General features: G+C 53.6%; 1 protein-coding gene across 2 annotated transcripts; it reads left to right on the plus strand.

Annotated features, from left to right (window-relative positions):
- Positions 1-4,118: 4,118 nt before the first annotated feature.
- KIF22 (kinesin family member 22) lies at positions 4,119-18,543 on the plus strand. Of its 2 annotated transcripts, none has more exons than XM_040973031.1 (14): positions 4,119-4,176; positions 9,132-9,327; positions 12,734-12,861; positions 12,970-13,124; positions 13,316-13,525; positions 13,620-13,850; positions 13,933-14,086; positions 14,178-14,313; positions 16,368-16,536; positions 16,880-17,048; positions 17,332-17,399; positions 17,992-18,204; positions 18,280-18,339; positions 18,414-18,543. In XM_040973031.1, exons 1-14 carry the CDS (start codon positions 4,119-4,121, stop codon positions 18,459-18,461), a joined length of 1,995 nt encoding a protein of 664 aa, XP_040828965.1. In that variant the 3' UTR covers positions 18,462-18,543. The 2 variants fall into 2 exon arrangements, with proteins under 2 accessions (XP_040828965.1, XP_040828966.1); XM_040973032.1 differs by lacking the exon at positions 4,119-4,176 and adding an exon at positions 4,384-4,465.
- Positions 18,544-18,564: the final 21 nt, after the last annotated feature.

Raw genomic sequence — 18,564 nt, forward strand, 5'->3', positions numbered from 1 at the left:
AGTGATGGTGTGGCGGTTGGGCTCTTGCCTCCCACAAGGGAGTCCCACATCAAGCTGCCCTCCCACCTCTAACAGAAAATAACAACCAGTGTCTTTCCTTGGGGCCCCACCATTTCATTAGTGCAAACTGCCTATGCCATTGTATAAGGGAAAATCTGGGGCTGGTGCTGCCACTCGGGACACCCACACTCCATATCCGAGTGCCTGAGTTCAAGGCCTGGCTCCACTTTTGATTTCAGCTTCCTACTAATGCTACCCTAGATTGAATTCCAGGCTCCTGGCTTCAGCCTGGCTGTTGTGGCATTCAGGGACTGAGCCAGTGGATAGGAGCTCTACGTCCTCCTTTGAAATGAAGTGAAAATAGGGGTCGGTGTGTTGGTTCAATTGGCAATCTTCCACATCCAAGTGCTGGCATCCCACATGGACACCAGTTCATGTCCAGGTTGCTCTACTTCTCATCCAACCTCCTGCTTGTGACCTGGGAAAGCAGTATAGGATGGCCCAAAGCCTTGGGACCCTGCACCTGCGTGGAAGACTCCAAACAAACCCCTGGCTCCTGCCTTCAGATCAGCTCTGCTCTGGCTTTTGCAGCCATTTGGGGAGTGAACCAGAGGATGAAAATCTTTCTCTCTATAAATCTGCTTTTCCAATGAAAATAAATAAATAATAAATAATTTTTTTTTTAAAGTAAAAATAGGGCCCGGCAGTGTGGCCTAGTGGCTAAGGTCCTCACCTTGAATGTGCCGGGATCCCATATGGGCACTGGTTCTAATCCTGGTAGCTCCATTTCCCATCCAGCTCCCTGCTTGTGGCCTGGGAAAGCAGTGAAGGACAGCCCAATGCTGTGGGATCCTGCACCTGGGTGGGAGACCTGGAGAAAGTTCCTGGCTCCTGGCTCCAGATTGGTGCAGCACCAGCCTTTGTGCTCACTTGGGAAATGAATCATCGGATGGAAGATCTTCCTCTCTGTCTCTCCTCCTCTCTATATATCTGACTTTGTAATAAAAATAAATAAATATTTTTTTTAAAAAGAGTAAAAATAATTTTTTCAAAAGGAAATTCCAAAGTAGACAAATTTTCACCTTTGGTTGGCACCAGTGTATCAGGGGTTGGTGTTGCTTTTGTGGTGGCGCCTGGCCCCAGCCAGCGTGGTGATGACTGTACCTCTCCCTAGAACGTGTATTCAAACCTGAAAGACAACTCCAGAGATCGTGCTTTGAGGCTCTCCTGGTAGAGTCGCATCTGAAGACTTTTGAGCTGCTTAGAGTCTTAGCCAGTGAAAACCAACAGACCCAGGTTCAACCATTTTTGTCAAGATTATCTCAAGGGGAGGGGTGGAGTGCTTGTCCATTTGGAGGCACCCAGGTTCCCATAACAAAACCAGCCTCTGCTGCTTAACTTAGTGAAATGGCTATTTTTACAACACGTAGTGTCACTCAATTCTTTTCATACAAAAAAGCCAGTCTCGATCTTGAACTACTGGAGTTGCTGAGCTCATAGGGGCACTGTCTGGTGGGCGAGGCTGACTCAGCAGGTGGCGAATTCCTACGGGAGAAACCTCTGCAGCAGGTGCACAATGCAGGGCAACACATGTGGCCTTGGGCTCTGCAGGAAGGCGGGGGCGCTGACTGTACAGGAGCCTGCAATCCACTAAACAGCTCCTGCCCGGTCCCCCCACCCAAGGGACTGAAGCCACTAGGAGCAAGGTGGCATAGCGCAGGTCACTCTTACCCGTCGCCAGGCATCAGTTTCCTTGTTTGCTGGGAGTGAGAGAGGAGTTAGAGTGGGTAGTAGGCAGTTAGGGTATTCTGGGTCTCCAAGTAAAAGAGAATTTCCCCACCATGTCTTGGATTCACCAGGTCTTCCAAGGGACAGGGGTGCTATTAGCATATCAATTCCCCACCTGAAGTATTGGCCACTACCTCTGGCCATTGTGGGAGGGCCTCAGGCTGATCTCTTTATCATTGAAAGTAGAGCAGGAAGAAGTAATACACATCTGCCTAAGGCCTGGAATGTCCTATGTCTGGCACCTCTGTGGCCTTTTGTCCCAAGGCCAGGTACCATGGAAACCAGGAATTTTCTTTGTTCATGGAGAAACATCTTTGAGGGAAACCTTTAAAAGGTGCATTCCCCACCATTCATACGGGTTCTCATTTTCCTCCTGCCACTATGGCAGAGCAGTAGGGTCTTTTTACTCTTCCTCCTGCCACTGTGGCAGGGGGTAAGGGTCCTTTCTATCTCAAAACCCCCTCCCGTCGCTAGGACGGGAGTCTTCTCTTCTCAGCCTTTCTAATAAATCTTGCTTTAAAACTAAACTGTGCCCGCATGAAAATTCTTCTTTCCTGTGAGACAAGAATTTGAGGTTGTTGCCATACTCGGAGTCAAAAATCCTGCAACAGGAGCACCTATGCTGCTAGGTGCTGGAGTCCAGCTCCAGCTGAGTTCGGAACTCGCGAAGGGTGCGTGGATGAGGCGCAAAGAAAGAAAGAGACGGACCACTAGGAACTCTTCATCATCATAATGGACCACACACAAAAGCTGTCCGCTTTATTTATACAAAATCAGTCAAACTCTGGCTCAGACGTTTTACGTCATGGTCAAGTGGGTGTTTCTAAAGATAACTCTGCCATTTGTTTCACCTAAGGCTAGAATGTTAACCACCTGGTGCCTGGCACCTGGCGCCTGGCTAGGAAAAGGTTCTCAATAGATGGTGCATATCAGTCACTAACACATTCCTACCACAATTACTTTACAGCTTGGTCTTGAGATAGTCAAGGAAGGAAGGGACCTAAAAGATCAAAGAAAGAGGGAAAGAATAGATTCCCACTACACCTGAAGACAGAACACCTTTGATTAGCATAGGATCAAAAGGGGGAGTTAGCACCCTTGATTAGCATACTGCCACAGGATGCAGCCCTAACAGCGATAATAGCTCTTTGGCTAAAAACGGAACCAGCAACATTAGCTTCTAAGTTCCTATTGATATTTAACAGTAACTCCGCAGAGGCAGGCAATGCCTACATAGATTACAGAATACTCAGTGGGGTTGTCCGGTGTCCATGCAAAGGGAGGCAGAGCTGCATTCAGGTGTTGTAGAGACATCCGCCAGGCCTTGCCATACAGCGGGAAGTTCCTTGCGACCTTGCCTGCAATGGAACATACTCTTCACACCTTCCTGTCTTCCACACCCATCACACGGACCCCAGCAAGGATGGAACTGCAGGTTAGAGCCCACTCAAAGACCCACTCACTCACATACACTTGTCCTGTGTCGGCCGACGCGGCTACCCCTGAGCACAGACTTACCCATCCAGACGTGGCCCCTTTCCCACCGGAGGCGTCTGCGTCCCTGGGTCCGCGGTCCACGCCCAAGCCTCGGAAGGAAACCCCGACATCGGCGGGGGCTTGTGCTTTGGGGTCCCCAAGCCCGGGTCGCGGGCTCCGGACCCGGGAGGCAGGCGACTTCGGGGACAGCAGGACCCGTGGTCTATCCCGTTCTTGAACAGACCACCAGGGAGTCGCCAGCCACCTGTGGACAAGGAAGGACGGAGATTCCTCCCAGACCGTCAGCCTGGATCATTCCAAAATGGCTGAGCCCCTCCGGTGTGTTCTGTCAAGCTTTAAATAAGAATGCGGACGCAAGCAAGGACGGGCAAATGCAGTCAGCTTAGAGCTGTCACAGTTTCATTCCCTTTTGGTTCCCGCTGAGTCGTGGTAAACCTCCGGTTTCCCGAAACTTGCTAACCTCCTTGTGATTTCTCTTCGGGCTCTTTCTCTGCTTCGTGAAGTCTCCACATTGCAAACCCCCCACGCCTGCAAATGCGGCACAGCCGCTTCCGCCAACTACCACCGAGGCAGATGCCTAGAGCGCCCGGTGCGGCGGTCGTGCGCGGGGGGCGGCAACGTCAACGGTTCCGCGACGAGCGCACGCAGGCTCCCACGGCCTGGGGAAGCTTTTTCTTGAAGGACCCAGAGGCGAGCCGCTAGGGGGTGGCACCGCAGCGCTCCGCCGGCAGGGACGTCTAGCAGCGCATAGTTTTGATTGGTGGAGCTCGGCCGCGGGGCGGGGCCCAGCGATTTTGAATGGGAGAGGCGGGCGGAGGGAGGGAGTGACTGGGATGGATGCCAGGGCCTCGGCGCACTCCAAGCGGCGCGGGATGGCAGCGGCGGCCTCAGGTACGGGGCTCCGGCCTGGGGGGAGGTCGGATCCTGAAACCTGGAGCTCCCGTGCGGTGATATTGCTGAGTCTGGTGGTGGCTCGGCGGGTTGTCGGGGAGACGGGAACGGTGGAGGTGCGGGGGAGGGGAGCTTCCCCCTTTACTACCGGTCCGCCTCGTTCTGCGCTCGGGTCGGTAGGCGTTAAGGGAGAGAGGCCCGGCCCCGGTCCTTGTGGAGCTTCACTTCTGTGCAAACATGCCTGGAGCCATCAGGCGGGGAGGCCAGCTGAAGGGAACTGGGGCCGTAGGTGTGTTTTGCGGGGTGAGGAAAGGACTGTGGGTAGAATCCAGTGTTTGGGTACGGGGAGTTCCCTGGAGAGGTGGAAGTTGGGCCCGAGGTGCAGACCGAGCTGCAGCTGGGGCAAGAACGGGAGTAGGAAAGGAGGGAGCCAGGGGAGAGGGCGAGCTTCTTCATCAAGTCTGAGGCTGTTCAGTCGCTCCCTTCTGTCCCCAGTCTCCCCTGCCCGGGTGCTGGAAGGGCAGCAGAGTGAACTCGTCCTCACGGAGTTCGCAGTTAGAGAGAGATGTCAGGGAGGCTGCAGCTGTGTGGAGTGTACAATATACCTGCTTGGAGGAGCCACACAGGGGATTAGCCTTCTGTGTCACAGAGGTGTCTCCTGTTTTTGTTTTTAAAGAATGGTGATTATTTTGTCTCAGTCACTTAGGAGATAGAGTGGAAGCAGCAGTGACAGAGATGTTCCAGGGAGCAGGAATGAAGGCTTGGGCCCTACGCAGTGGCCTAGTGGCTAAAGTCCTCGCCTTAAACACACTGGGATCACATATGGGCACTGATTCTAATCCTGGCAGCTCCACTTCCCATCCAGCTCCCTGCCTGTAGCCTGGGAAAGCAGTCGATGGCCCAAAGCCTTGGGACCCTGCACCTGGGTGGGAGACCCGGAGGAAGTTCCTGGCTCCTGGCTTCGGATCGGCACAGCACCAGCCATTTGCGGTCACTTGGGGAGTGAATCATCGGACGGAAGATCTTCCTGTCTCTCCTCTCTGTGTATCTAACTTTGCAATTAAACAAATAAATCTTTAACAAAGAAAAAGAATGAAGGCTCATAGGTGTGAGAAAACTTAGGCACCACAGGGACTGAGCTGTGCAGTGTCAGGAGCGGAGGGAGGATTGCGGAGGAGGCCAGAGGCTGGGGAGCAGGGTGGAGTAGTGGACTCATTTACAAATCAACTAAGAAAGTGGCAGTTGTGAATAATGGACTGGTTGGAAGAGAAGAGGTGGAATTACAGACCCATCTTGGTTGGCTTCACTCACCATGGGGGCAGAGGCAGAGCTGAGACTGCAGTGAGATGGGGCAGGGCTCAGTTTAGAACGGGGGAGGGGGGAGGTGGAGGTACTCGAGATGCCAGCACAACCACTCAGAATGTGGATGTGCAGGGGAAAGGATTGTGGCATGACAGGCTGAGAGGCTGGCATCCCATGTGAGCACTATACCCAGTTCATATGGTTCTATGCCCAGCTGCTCCACTTCCTGTCCAGCTTCTTGCTGATGTGCCTAGGAAAGCCACAGAGGATGGTCCAAGTGCTTAGACCCCAGCACCCATGTGGGAGATCCGGAGGTAGCGCTAGATGGCTGATTGCGGCCAGGCTGTTGCAGCCATTTGGGGAGTGAACCAGTAACAGAAGAGTCTGCCTTTCTCAAACTCTCTCTTTAACTCTGGCTTTCTTTCTTTTTTTTTAAGATTTATTTCTTTTCATTTAAAGGCAGATTTACAGAGAAAGATCTTCCCTTCCATCTGCTGGTTCACTCCCCAAATGGCCATAATGGCTGGAACTGAACTGATCTGAAGCCAGGAGCGAGGAACCTCCTCTTGGCGCCCCCTCTTTCCTCCCTCCCCCATGGGTGCAGGGTCCCAAGGCTTTGGGCCATCCTTTACTGCTTTCCCAGGCCACACACAGAGCTGGATGGGAAGTGGAGCAGCTGGGACACTGACTGAGACCCATATGAGATGCTGGTGCTTTAAATGATTCCCCTCCACCCCACAGTCAAAGTAGAGTTACAGAGAGAGGCAGAGATCTTTCATCTGCTGGATCATTCCCCAAATGATCCAGGGCTGGGCCAGACCAAATCCAGGAGCCCAGAACTTCTGTCAGGTCTCCCATGTAAGTGCAGGAACCCAAACACTTGGGCCATCTTCCACAGGAATCTTAACATGTGTGCCACAATGTTGCCCCCTTCCCTCCTGCTGTTATTTTTGTAGAGACACTGAGCTTGCACAGTTAGGCCACCTTTTCGAGATCACACTGCCAGTAGGTAGGATGGTCTCTGGCTCCAGATTCATGGGGATTCAAAGTGAAGGTGGTCGTGGGCCCTACACGGTAGCCTAGTGGCTAAAGTCCTCGCCTTGTACGCCCGGGATCCCATATGGGCGCCGGTTCTTATGCTGGCAGCTCCACTTCCCATCCAGCTCACTGCTTGTTGGCCTGGGAAAGCAGTGGAGGACAGCCCAGAGCCTTGGGACCCTGCACGCACATGGGAGACCTGGAAGAAGACTCAGGCTCCTGGCTTCAGATCAGAGCTCAGCTCTAGCTGTTGGAGGCCACTTGGGGAGTGAACCAGTGGATGGAATATCTTCCTCTCTGTATATCTAACTTTCCAATTTAAAAAATCAATCTTAAAACAAAAAGCAAAGTAAAGGTGCTGTGGGGGCCTGCAAGCTGACGTAATGCACTTTGGAATCAGACTTTGATTTGAAGCTCTCATTAACTTGACTTTGGGCCAGTTAGCTGATCCAGTCATGCAGAAATTTCATCTGCAAAGTGGGAGATGTATATGAACCCTTTTGCCAAGCACAGGATGCTGTCCTAAGCACTTTAGATGAATTAGCTTAATTCTTCCTTAATGAACAACCCAACAGATACTCCTATTTTATAGGTAAGAAATTAAGGCAGAGTTAGAGGAGAGGTCTTCCACCCCTGGTTCACTCCCCAGATAGCTGCAATAATCAGAGCTGGGCCAAACCAAAGCTTAGAAGCAAGAACTCCGTCAGGGTCGCCTCTGTAGATGCCAGGGCCCTGTACCCGGGCTATAGTCTATTGCCATACCGAGTGCATTCAGAGGCAGCTGGATGGAAAGTGGTGGGTTTGTTTGACTTGGTACTCATATGGGTTGCTGGCATTGCAGGTGGTAGCTCTACCTGCTGTGTCACCACACTGAATCTGCCATCTTATTCTCTGAAACCCTGGGATGACGAGGCGGAGGTGGCACCTGTGTGTGTTGGGCGAGTCAGTGTTGCCGTGTGCCCCTCACGTGCTGTCTGCGTGTGTGTGCTTCTACTTGTATTCTCCTGCTTGGTCCTGACTCTCAGGATTACCGTGAGAACCAGGTGGTCAGGTGCTCTGTGAGCTGTTTGGTGATGAGGGGTAGGGGGTTAGGAGATCCATTGTGGGGGGAGTGGGGGAGGGTGTATTTATTTATTTTCAGTTAAAAGGCAGTTTGAGTCAGAGATCTTCCATGAAGCCAGTAGTCAGGAACTGACAGGTTTCCCCACTTGGGTGGAAGGGGCCCAAGCACTTGCGTCATCCTGTTTTAAGGATCAAATCCAGAGTAGCCAGGACTTAACTTGTGGATGCTGGGATTGCAGATGGTGGCTTAACCCACTGTGTCGTAATGCCAGCCTCTCCGATTCCTCCCCTATAGGTAACTTTTTGTCTTCTTTTTGCCTTGCTGTGTCTATGTTGGTTTGTTATGCCAGAACAACATTTGTCTCCTCTGAGGCCTGTGGGTCCCCAGCTGGGAGGAGGCAGGCAGAGTTGGCCCACCACGGAAGGCCGTGGGCATCCTCATTAAAAACAAATTTGGGAGAGGAGAAGATCTAGTTTGAATTCTGCTACCAGCTGCGAACTGTAGAATCCACGTTACCCTTCACAGTAGTATACAACTCATAAGACAGTTTCAGATTACTGAATCCTCCCAGAAATACACTTAAAGTCTTTATCTTTGTTGTGCTTTCTAAAGATACTTATGTTTATTTGAAGAGCAGTGAGAGATAGCAGTCTGAGATTTTTTTCCATCCACTGGTACACTCCTGAAAATGCCTGTGATGGCCAGGTTTGAGCAGAAGCACAGAACTCAATGCAAAGTTCTCTAATGAGAGTGCCAGGGCCCCGGGTACTTGAACCATGGCCTGCTGCCTCCCATGGTACTCGAGCACAGGAAGCTGGAGCCAGAAGCAGAGTTGGGACTCCCACACAGACCCACGGGACAGGCATGTGTGTCCCCCAAGTGCGGTCTAGGTGCCCACGCCCGTCATCTCTCCAAGTGACCTAGATTAATCTGCAGAAGCAAGCTCAATGGAATGCTTACAAGAATTTCTTGTCAGGGCCTTTTGCAGACTGAGCTGGGACAGCAAGGGCTTGCCAGCTGCTCTGCAACCTGATCCCTTCCAAACAAAGAGATTGAGTGTAGGTGGTTTTTTTTATAAATGCAACCATTGGAGCATCACAGAGTGGGCAACAAGAAAAACAGCCACACAATCCTTGCTCAGAGAAAACTACCATGAAAGGTTAGGGAACGTGTTTGGGTACCTCTGTGTATGTCTAAATGCAGGTGAGGAACAGAGAGAGAGTTCATTATCTGGATCCAGCTGGGGCTGCCTGTCAGCTCAGTCCTTGGAACAGCTCTGAGAAGCTGACCTTCCCATCTTGGCCCATCAAATGGTCCCATAGCTAAACCCGGACGCTTGTTACAAGTGCAGGATCTGGGGAACTGCAGCCAATCCTATACTTGAGCCACATCTTCCAGGATATTTGTGTGTTCACCATGACTGGAGAGGCCTGCTCGGCACTCCCTAACTTCTCGCCAGGGCTGCCCATGGCAGAGCCAGGGTAAAGTGCTCCCCTGTAAATGAGCTATGACCACCAAGCTGCTTGCCTAACACTTGCCTTCTCTCCTCCAGGAGCCGGTCGCTGTCGGCTAAGCAAGATGGGCACTGGCCGCCGGCCGCCTCCAGCCCGTGTGCGGGTGGCTGTGAGACTGCGTCCTTTTGTGGATGGGACAGCCGGAGCCAATGACCCGCCTTGTGTCCGGGGCCTGGACAGCTGCTCTCTGGAGGTCGCCAATTGGAGGAACTATCAGGAGACTCTGAAGTACCAGTAAGGACCAGACCTCCTCCCTCCCTTGTGCAGCCCTCAGAGCTGCCTCCCAGGCCCTGTCAGGGCTGCTGTGGGGAGGGAGTCAGACACGCCCTGCTGGGGAAGCAGACACAATGGGGGAAGGACCAGGGAGGTAAGCACCACTAAGGGACCAGTGAGAGGGGCTGGGATGCACCACCCAACTGTAGCTGGGCAGTCAGCCTCAGAGACCACTGAGTCCCAGGATACAACTTACGAGGGCAGCTCCCTAAAATTCCCATTGGGAAGTTCAAGTTCAAAGGCCTAAGGCCTATTCTAGGCTAAAGGGTGTGGAAACACAGCCTACAGATCCAATCTGACTAGTAGTCTAGTTTTTTCTTGTTGTTGTTAAGATTTATGTATTTTTATTGGAAAGTCAGATATACAGAGAGAAAGATCTTCCGTCCACTGGTTCTCTTCTCAAGAGACCACAACAGCTGGAGCTCAGCTGAAGCCAGGAGCCAAGAGTTTTCTTCTGGGTCTCCTATGTGTGTGCAGGGTCCCATGCCACAAGCAGGGAGCTGGATGGGAAGTGGAACAGCCAGGATATTAATGATCCAGCAACCATATGGGATCCTGGGCAGGCAAGGCAAGAACTTTAGCCACTAGGCTACTGCACCAGGCTATGTTTTTTTAAGATTTGTTTATTTTTATTGGAAAAGTCACATCTATAGAGACAAAGGAGAGACAGAGATCTTCTGTCTGCTGGTTCACTTCCCAAGTGGCCACAATAGTGGCATTGCCTATCTGAAGCCATGAGCATCTTCCAGGTCTTCCATGTGGCTGCAAGGTCCCAGGGTTTTGGGCTATTCTTGACTGCTTTCCCAGGCCACAAGCAGGGAGCTGGTGCTCTCTTTGGCAGCACAAATACTAAAATTGGAAGCAGGGAGCTGGATGGAAAGCGGACCACCGGGATATGAACCGGCGCCCATATTGGATCCCATCACATACAAGGCGAGGTCTTTAGCTGCTAGACTACCACGCTGCCTGGCCCATCACATACAAGGTGAGGTCTTTAGCGCTAGACTACCACGCTGGCTGGGTGGTGCAGTCCTCCGGTAGTTGATGGCGGTTTCCCAGGTGCAGTGCCTGAGGCTAAGGAGTGGAGGGAACAATGGGGGCTTGGAGACGCCAGAATATCTCCTGTTTGGCTCTTTCCAAAAAGAGTTTGCCAGCTTCATTATAGGCCTGAGACAGTTGGGTTTCAGTTTCTTTCCAATCTCATCTCCTCTACCCCATACTAAAAGCCTTGCTGTAGCCTAGGCCACAGCTTCTCCGAGTGTGATGGAGGGGCCGCGGGCATGTTGTATGCCCACAGCACTGCAGTATCCAGACACTAACTTCTGAATATGCTGCCACGGGAGAAGACTGGCTTACGTGTCTCGTCTCTATGCTGTTCTTTCTCTCTCTCTCTCTTAAGTAATTAATTAATTTTTATTTATTGGAAAGTCAGATATACAGAGAGCAGGAGAGACAGAGAGGAAGATCTTCCGTCCGATGATTCACTCCCCAAGTGAGCACAATGGCCGATGCTATGCCGATCCGAAGCCAGCAACCAGGTACTTCTTCCTGGTATCCCACACGGGTGCAGGGTCCCAAAGCTTTGGGCCGTCCTCGACTGCTTTCCCAGGCCACAGGCAGGGAGCTGGATGGGAAGTGGAGCTGCCTGGATTAGAACCGGCACCCATATGGGATCCCGGGGCATGTTCAAGGCAAGGACTTTAGCCGATAGGCCACGCCGCCGGGCCCTCTTAATTTATTTTTACTGGAAAGGCGGATATACAGAGAGGAGGAGAGACAGAGAGGAAGATCTTCTGTCCGATGGTTCACTCCCTAAGTGACCACAAATGGCTGGAGCTGAGCTGAGCTGATCTAAAGCCAGAAGCCAGGAGCTCTTCTGGGACTCTCACTCAGGTGCAGGGTCCCAAGGCTCTGGGCCATCCTTGACTGCTTTCCCAGGCCACAAGCAGGGAGCTGGATGGGAAGTAGAGCTGCCAGGATTAGAACCAGAGCCCATATCCCGGTGTGTTCAAGGCGAGGACTTTAACCACTACACTATCATGCCAGCCCCCCCTCTCTCTTTTTTAAAGATTTATGTATTTGAAAGTCAGATTTACAACCCCAGGTGGCCGCAGTGGCCAGAGCTGAGCTGATCTTAAGCTAGGAGTTTCTTCTGGATCTCCCATGCATGTACAAGGTCCCAAGGCTTTGGACTTTCTTCTAATGCTTTCCCAGGCCACAAGCATTGACCTGATTGGGAAGTGGAGCAGCCGGGACATTAACCAGCACCCATATGGGATCCCGGCACATGCAAGGCAAGGACTTTAGTTATTAAACTATCACACTGGCCCTCTGTGCTACTTTTGAAAGAATTTCTTTGGGGGCCTGGCGGCATGGCCTAGCGGCTAAAGTCCTTGCCTTGAACTTGCCAGGATCCCATATGGGCGCCGGTTCTAATCCAGGCAGCTCCACTTCCCATCCAGCTCCCTGCCTGTGGCCTGGAAAAGTAGTTGAGGACGGCCCAAAGCTTTGGGACCCTGCACCCATGTGGGAGACCTGAAAGAAGTTCCTGGTTGCTGGCTTCGGATCGGCATAGCATCGGCTTTTGCGCTTACTTGGGGAGTGAATCATCGGACGGAAGATCTTCCTCTCTGTCTCTCGTGCTCTCTGTACATCTGACTTTGTAATAAAAATAAAGTAAATCATTAAAAAAAAAAAAAAAGAATTTCTTTTGGGCCCGGCGTGATAGCGTAGTTGTTGCCTTGAGCGCGCCGGGATCCCATGTGGGTGCCAGTTCTAGTCCTGGCGGCTCCACTTCCCATCCAGCTTCCTGCTTGTAGCCTGGGAAAGCAGGAAAGGATGGCCCAAAGCTTTGGGAACCTGCACCCACGTGGGAGACCCGGAAGAGGCTCCTGGCTTCGGATCGGCATAGTATTGGCCGTTGCGGCTCACTGGGGAGTGAATCATCGGACGGAAGATCTTCCTCTCTGTCTCTCGTCTCTGTATATCCGCCTTTCCAATAAAAAAGTAATAAAAATAAATCTTTAAAAAAAAATCTTAAAAAAAAATTTTTTTTTCTCTGATGGCAAAATTCTCTTTTGTGAAGTGGAGTCCTTTTCAGGTGTTCTCATCATTGTTTCCTGAGTCCCAGTAAAGTCCAGGTCATCTACCAATCCCATGAGACTGCAAAGCTCCCGAGAGCAGGGGTGTCCTATGCATCTCTGTATTCATAACCCCGACCCAGATGCTGGGGCAGAGCCGGCACTCCGTGTGCCTATTCAGGTCTGTGTGCAGCCACGAGCGATAAACATTGTTAAATCCAGGGCCAGTTTCCTCCAGTTCCAGTGGACATGAAGCCCCCAGCTAATTCCTTCCTTCCTGCCAATAGGTTTGATGCTTTCTATGGGGACCGAAGCTCTCAGCAGGATGTCTATGCAGGCTCTGTGCAGCCCATCCTGCGGCACTTGCTGGAAGGGCAGAATGCCAGTGTGCTCGCCTATGGGCCCACGGGGGCAGGTGAGAGGGGTGGGGCGGGTAAGTGGGCTGGCCAGGCAGCACTATGGGGCACCAAGGCTGAGGGGCGTGGAGAGGCAACCCTCAATGCATCCTCCTCTTTTCCTCCAGGAAAGACCCACACGATGCTGGGCAGCCCGGAGCAGCCTGGCGTGATCCCCCGGGCACTCATGGATCTCCTGCACCTCACCCGGGAGGAGGGGGCCGAGGGCCGGCCGTGGGCTCTCTCTGTCACCATGTCCTACTTAGAGATCTACCAGGAAAAGGTGATGCCCCCTTCTGGGCTGGGGAGGGAAGAGGCAGCAGGGTCCAGAGTGCCCAGTCCTGGGGCATTGTGGCAGATGGTGTCACACCAAGTGTCTAGCACAGGACAGGAAACCCAAGTCCTAGGAAGAGAGTGGCCAGCTTGGGTGTGGAGAGCTGGCCACTCAGCACTCACTCGGCCGGGCTTTCTCAGGTGTTAGACCTCCTAGAGCCTGCATCTGGAGACCTGGTGATCCGCGAAGACTGTCGGGGCAATATCCTGATCCCGGGCCTCACGCAGAAGCCCATCAGCAGCTTTGCTGATTTTGAGCAGCACTTCCTGCCAGCCAGTCGAAACCGGACTGTGGGTGCCACCCGGCTGAACCAGCGTTCTTCTCGCAGTCACGCCGTGCTATTGGTCAAGGTGAGGTCTGCTGGCTGTTGCGGTGGCCCAGGAAGCTCTGGGGAGCTGAAGTCGGAGTTGGGGTTAAGCGTGAGGCCTTCATGCTTGTCCCCAGGTGGACCAGCGGGAGCGCCTGGCCCCGTTTCGCCAGCGGGAAGGAAAACTCTACTTGATCGACTTGGCTGGCTCAGAGGACAACCGGCGTACAGGCAACCGGGGCCTGCGGCTCAAAGAGAGCGGCGCCATCAACACGTCCCTCTTCGTGCTGGGCAAGGTGGTCGATGCACTGAACCAGGGCCTCCCTCGGGTGCCCTACCGTGACAGCAAGCTCACTCGCCTACTTCAGGTCAGGCCTAAAGGGGCTCCCAGGTTTGCTGGGTGGTCAGAGCTAGGCAAAATGGGCTTCTGACCTGCCCGCTCTGCCTCAGGACTCACTGGGTGGCTCGGCACACAGCATTCTCATTGCCAACATTGCCCCAGAGAGGCGGTACTACCTGGACACGGTCTCTGCGCTCAACTTTGCTGCCAGGTCCAAGGAAGTGATCAACCGGCCCTTTACCAATGAGAGTCTGCAACTCCATGGTGAGTGCCCATGGACAGCTAAGGTGTAGGCTGGAGCCACCAGGCCTCAGCCCACAGGCTGACTGCCCTCCTCCCCCCTCTCGCCTCCCAGTCTTGGCACCTGTTAAACCATCTCAGAAGGAACCACTAGGTCCATCAGAGGCTAAGAGAGCCCGAAGCCCCGAGAAAGAGGAGCTCGAGAGCCCTGAGCCCACAGCAGCCCCAGCCTCTGGTCCCCAGAAACTCGGGTGAGCATGAGGCCCCAGTGGACCCTGCCTACCATGTGCAGCTCAGCGGAGGGAGCAGTGTGGCCTAGTGGGGGGTGGCAGTGTGGTCTCTCAGGTCCCTGAGCATGGGCAGCTGGAGACTTACTGCTCTCCTGCTGAATTCACCCTAAGCCTCCACGTTATTCTAGGCTACCGTCCAGTGGGAGAGCACTTCCTGGGTCTCTTAGCCCACTTTCCTCCATTTTCCAACCACCCCTTCCCCCAGGCTTTTAGCAGCTGCTGGGGCAGCTGTTTGAAGGGGAGTACTTATTGTGTCTCCTCAAGGAGTGTCCTGGATCGAATCTTTCTGGTCCAAAGGAAGTGAGCTGGCTGCCTGAAGCCCCTTGGCTCTGAGCAAGAGGCCAGACTTCAGGGAACTGGGTGTGGTCCTAACACTGATGTTTCTATTTTTCTTTTCTTTCTTTTTTAAGATTTATTTATTTTTATCGGAAAGGTAGATTTATAGAGAGGAGATAGAGAAACATTTTCCATCCATTGGTTCACTCCGTAAGTGGCCACAACAGCTGGTGTTCAGTTGATCCGAAGCCAGGAACTTTTTCCAGGTCTCCCACATGGGTGCAGGGTTCTAAGGCTTTGGGCCGTCCTCAACTGCTTTCCCAGGCCACAAGCAGGGAGCTGGATGGGAAGTAGAGCAACTGGACATAAACCAGTATCCATATGGGATCCTGGCGCATGCAAGGCAAGGACTTTAGCCATTAGGCTACCATGCCGGGCCCAACACTGCTTCTTCTACTTTTGTCCCAACAAAGCTACTAACTCACTTCTCAGTGGAGATTGCTACCAGTGCCATGTCAGTATTCTTGCTTTCTGAACCTAGCAATGGGCCCTTTTTTACTCCAGTGAGCCAGCTGCAGCTGAAACTTTGCCCTATCTTAAGTCCTAACACTTCAGCAGGGGCTAGCACCATTGAAGAAAGTAGCATGCAAAAAAGTGTGAGTTCACTCATCACCCCCTCAGTCATGCCTGCTTCTCCTGCTCCATGTGCAGAGTTTGAGCTCACATGCACATGGGTATCGTGCGTGAACAGCACGCTCGCTGCCCAGCAGGCTGTCTGGGCACTGGGGTGCCAAGATCATCCCTCTCCTCAGATGCTCACTTTTGGGGAAGATAGGAACATCCATGGGTTCTGCATCCTGCACATGCGCATACTTCCTATCTTCACGCCCCGAACAGTGCAGCAGGTCCCAGTTTACATGGCGCTGACACTGTCCTAGCTGTTGCAAGCCCCCTCCCCCGCGCCCCCAGAGACGTCTTGGAGTGTTTGGGGCATGTTACAGCAAGGATTTGGCATCTTGGGATTTTGGCATCCTCAGCGGTTCTGGGACGACCGTCTCCATAGATAACAAGGGCTGACTTGTCCAAGGCCAGGCAGACAGGGCAGGAGGAGCCATGAGGACATGACTGGTGTGTTTTCACACACAGCTTCCTATGTGTTCCTCTAAGGCCCCTGCATCAGACAGCAGGACAGAGGGGCTAGTCCACAGGGTAGGGAACCGGACGTCCAGTGACATGGGGCATCCTCATGGGAGAGTGAGTGACAAATGAGCTACCAGGTATGAGGAGGTGGGGGAAATGCCAGGCAGAAGGGGAGGGTGGGAGACTACGCTGCATGGGATGTGAGGACCCTGCTGGGACAAGCCTCTCCTTCCGCCCACAGGAGAAGGCCTGGCAGCTCAGGTCTGCAGCGGCTTTCAAAGCCCGCTAGAGTGGACCTCCTTCGGGGAGGCCTTCCCTGACCGCCTCTCCGCACAAACAGGCCCTCAACACAGTCTCCCTTTTTCTTAGTTTCCTCATTAGACTGTAAGCTCCCCCAGCACAGGGCCTTGTCTTCTAACACCTGGCACTCAAGACTCCTGGCATCCCTGAGGTATTTTACCTGAAAGAGCCTGTGTCCAGAGAGGCCAGGAAACTTGCTCAGGGTTGTCCAACAACTTAACCTTGGGGATTGGAACTGCAGGATGCAGCAGCATGGTGAGGGCTGGGGAGGTGTGCGGGAGTAACATCTGTCTGTTCAGCCCCCTGCAGGAGCTCAGCAGCATGGACCCAGCTGTGCTGGAGCGCCTTCTGAGCTTGGACCGGCTGCTGGGCTCCCAGGGCAGCCAAGGGACTCCACTGCTGAACACCCCCAAGCGAGAAAGGATGATGCTTATGAAGACAGTGGAAGAGAAGAACTTGGAAATTGAGGTACATGCTGAAAACTCCCCCTGGCCTTGAGGTCCCTGGGTCTTCAGATGGGATAAAGGAGACTTCAGAGGCTGGACTAGAATCCATTTTTCACCTGAGCTGGAAAGTGCTGGAATGTTCTGTTTTGGTGAAAGTAACTGAGACATATGTAAGGATATTAGAGAAGATTCCAAGTCAAAGGAGGAAACGTTAGACACTGAATTTCCTAGATTCCATTCTAGCTTTAATGAGGACTGCCCAGCCAGCTTTCCCTGCGTGTCCTGCCCGGGTGTTCTTTCATGCTCACCCTAACCTACTGTCCTCAGGGTGGGTCTGAGTCCCATCTGCCTCATCTTCCCAACAGAGGCTTAAGATGAAGCAGAAAGAATTGGAGGCCAAAGTGCTGGCACAGGAGGCTACTGACCCAAAGGAGAAGGAGAACTGCTCTCCCACAGCGCTCCGGCTCCTTCCTCGCCGCACGGTCACAGCCGCAAAACCCTTAAAGAAGGCTGTGGTGATGCCCCTGCAGCTGAGTAAGTCTGGGTCTGGTGTGGGTGTTGGGGGAGCTGGCTCGGTCCTGCCTGGGACATGGGGCGGGGGTGGTAATGAGGAGCAGCTGGCACAAAGCTGGGCACTCTGCCCTCATCAGCCTAGGGTCAGGCCACCAAGGCAGGACTGCTTCTGCTGCAAGGTCACCCGAGAGCACTCTGTGTCTACAGTTCCTAGGCCACACCAGGGCCGGGGAGAACCACGTGGCTGCCGGGGAGGGTGAAAATGATAGCCCCCCTAACTGCAGCTCACCATTCCTGCTTTCAGTTCAGGAGCAGGCGGCTTCCCCAAGTCCAGAAATCCATATCCTAAAGAAGAGAGGCCGGAAGCGGAAGGTGAGACTAGCTGTGGCCCCCGGCTACCCCTGGGGTGAAAGTGGTGGGCAATGGTAGGGAGAGACCTGGTGACACGTCATCAGAAGGGAATTTAGGGTGAAACAAGCGTTACAGGTCCCTGGCTGCATGACCCCACACCTGTTGCCTCATTCCCCTTGTGGCTCTTGTTGCACCTGCTTGCTACAAACTTAGAGCACAATCAGGGAAATGACTGTGGCACCCCTTCACACATGCAGGCCAGTGTGCACACACGTGCATGGGTGGGTAAGTAGAACTACCCCAACTGAGCTGACATCGAGGGTGGCTTTGCCAAGAGTAGAAGGCGGCTTCCTTGCTGGAGGGGAGGGACAGATTGACTTTTGTACTGGAAATGATCTCCACAGTAGGAGAAAGGGACTAGTGTCACCACGGTTTCACAGGTTGGAGAGAGTGAAAATTGGCCCAGAGTGGCAGAGGGAAGGAATGTGGGGAGACACTTGATGCAAGGGGGAGAGGAGAGGGCCGGAGGGCGCCGCGGCTAGCTGGGTTCCAAGCTCTGGCGGAGCAGGCGAGGCGCTGCACACTCATCCCTCCGCCCCTGCCTGCCTGCCAGCTGGAGTCCCTGGATGCCCCCGAGCCCGAGGAGAAGGCTGAGGACTGCTGGGAACTGCAGATAAACCCCGGGCTGCTGGCTCAGGGCCGCCAGAGAATCTTGCATCTTCTGAACGAGGGCTCCGCTCGGGACCTGCGCAGCCTGCAGCGCATCGGCCAGAAGAAGGCCCAGCTCATAGTGGGTTGGAGGGAGCTGCACGGCCCCTTCAGCCAGGTGAGGGGCGGGGAGCTGGGGGAGGCGGGCGCCCTGGCCTAGGGCTCTTCCCCTATGGCTGCCGTCCCTCCACAGGTGGAGGACCTGGAGCGTGTGGAAGGCATATCCGGGAAGCAGATGGAGTCGTTCCTGAAGGTGAGATCCTGCCCCGGCCCTCCCCGCCCGGCCCGGCCCGCGCTAACGTGGCTCCCGCCCCTCCTGTGTTGCAGGCCAACATCCTGGGTCTCGCCGCCGGCCAGCGCTGCGGCCCCTGCTGACTGCCGCCGCCTCCCGTTCTGTGTTTATTATCCTTGTGTCAGCGTAAATCCTTGTGTTGTGTAAATACAGTTGTTACGCTGCTGCCTCGGCCTGATTTTTGGG

Source organism: Ochotona curzoniae, unplaced genomic scaffold (assembly GCF_017591425.1).
Source record: "Ochotona curzoniae isolate NIBS_2020 unplaced genomic scaffold, NIBS_Ocur_1.0 contig_2321, whole genome shotgun sequence".
Lineage (NCBI taxonomy): Eukaryota > Metazoa > Chordata > Mammalia > Lagomorpha > Ochotonidae > Ochotona > Ochotona curzoniae.

What these genes read in the sequence shown, in the direction of transcription:
- KIF22 (XM_040973031.1), top strand. Translation starts at nt 4,119, where the DNA reads ATGGATGCCAGGGCCTCGGCGCACTCCAAGCGGCGCGGGATGGCAGCG. An exon ending in ACGCCGTGCTATTGGTCAAG is followed by an intron (nt 13,526 to 13,619) that starts GTGAGGTCTGCT and finishes GCTTGTCCCCAG; the next exon opens with GTGGACCAGCGGGAGCGCCT. An exon ending in TCTGGTCCCCAGAAACTCGG is followed by an intron (nt 14,314 to 16,367) that starts GTGAGCATGAGG and finishes CTGTCTGTTCAG; the next exon opens with CCCCCTGCAGGAGCTCAGCA.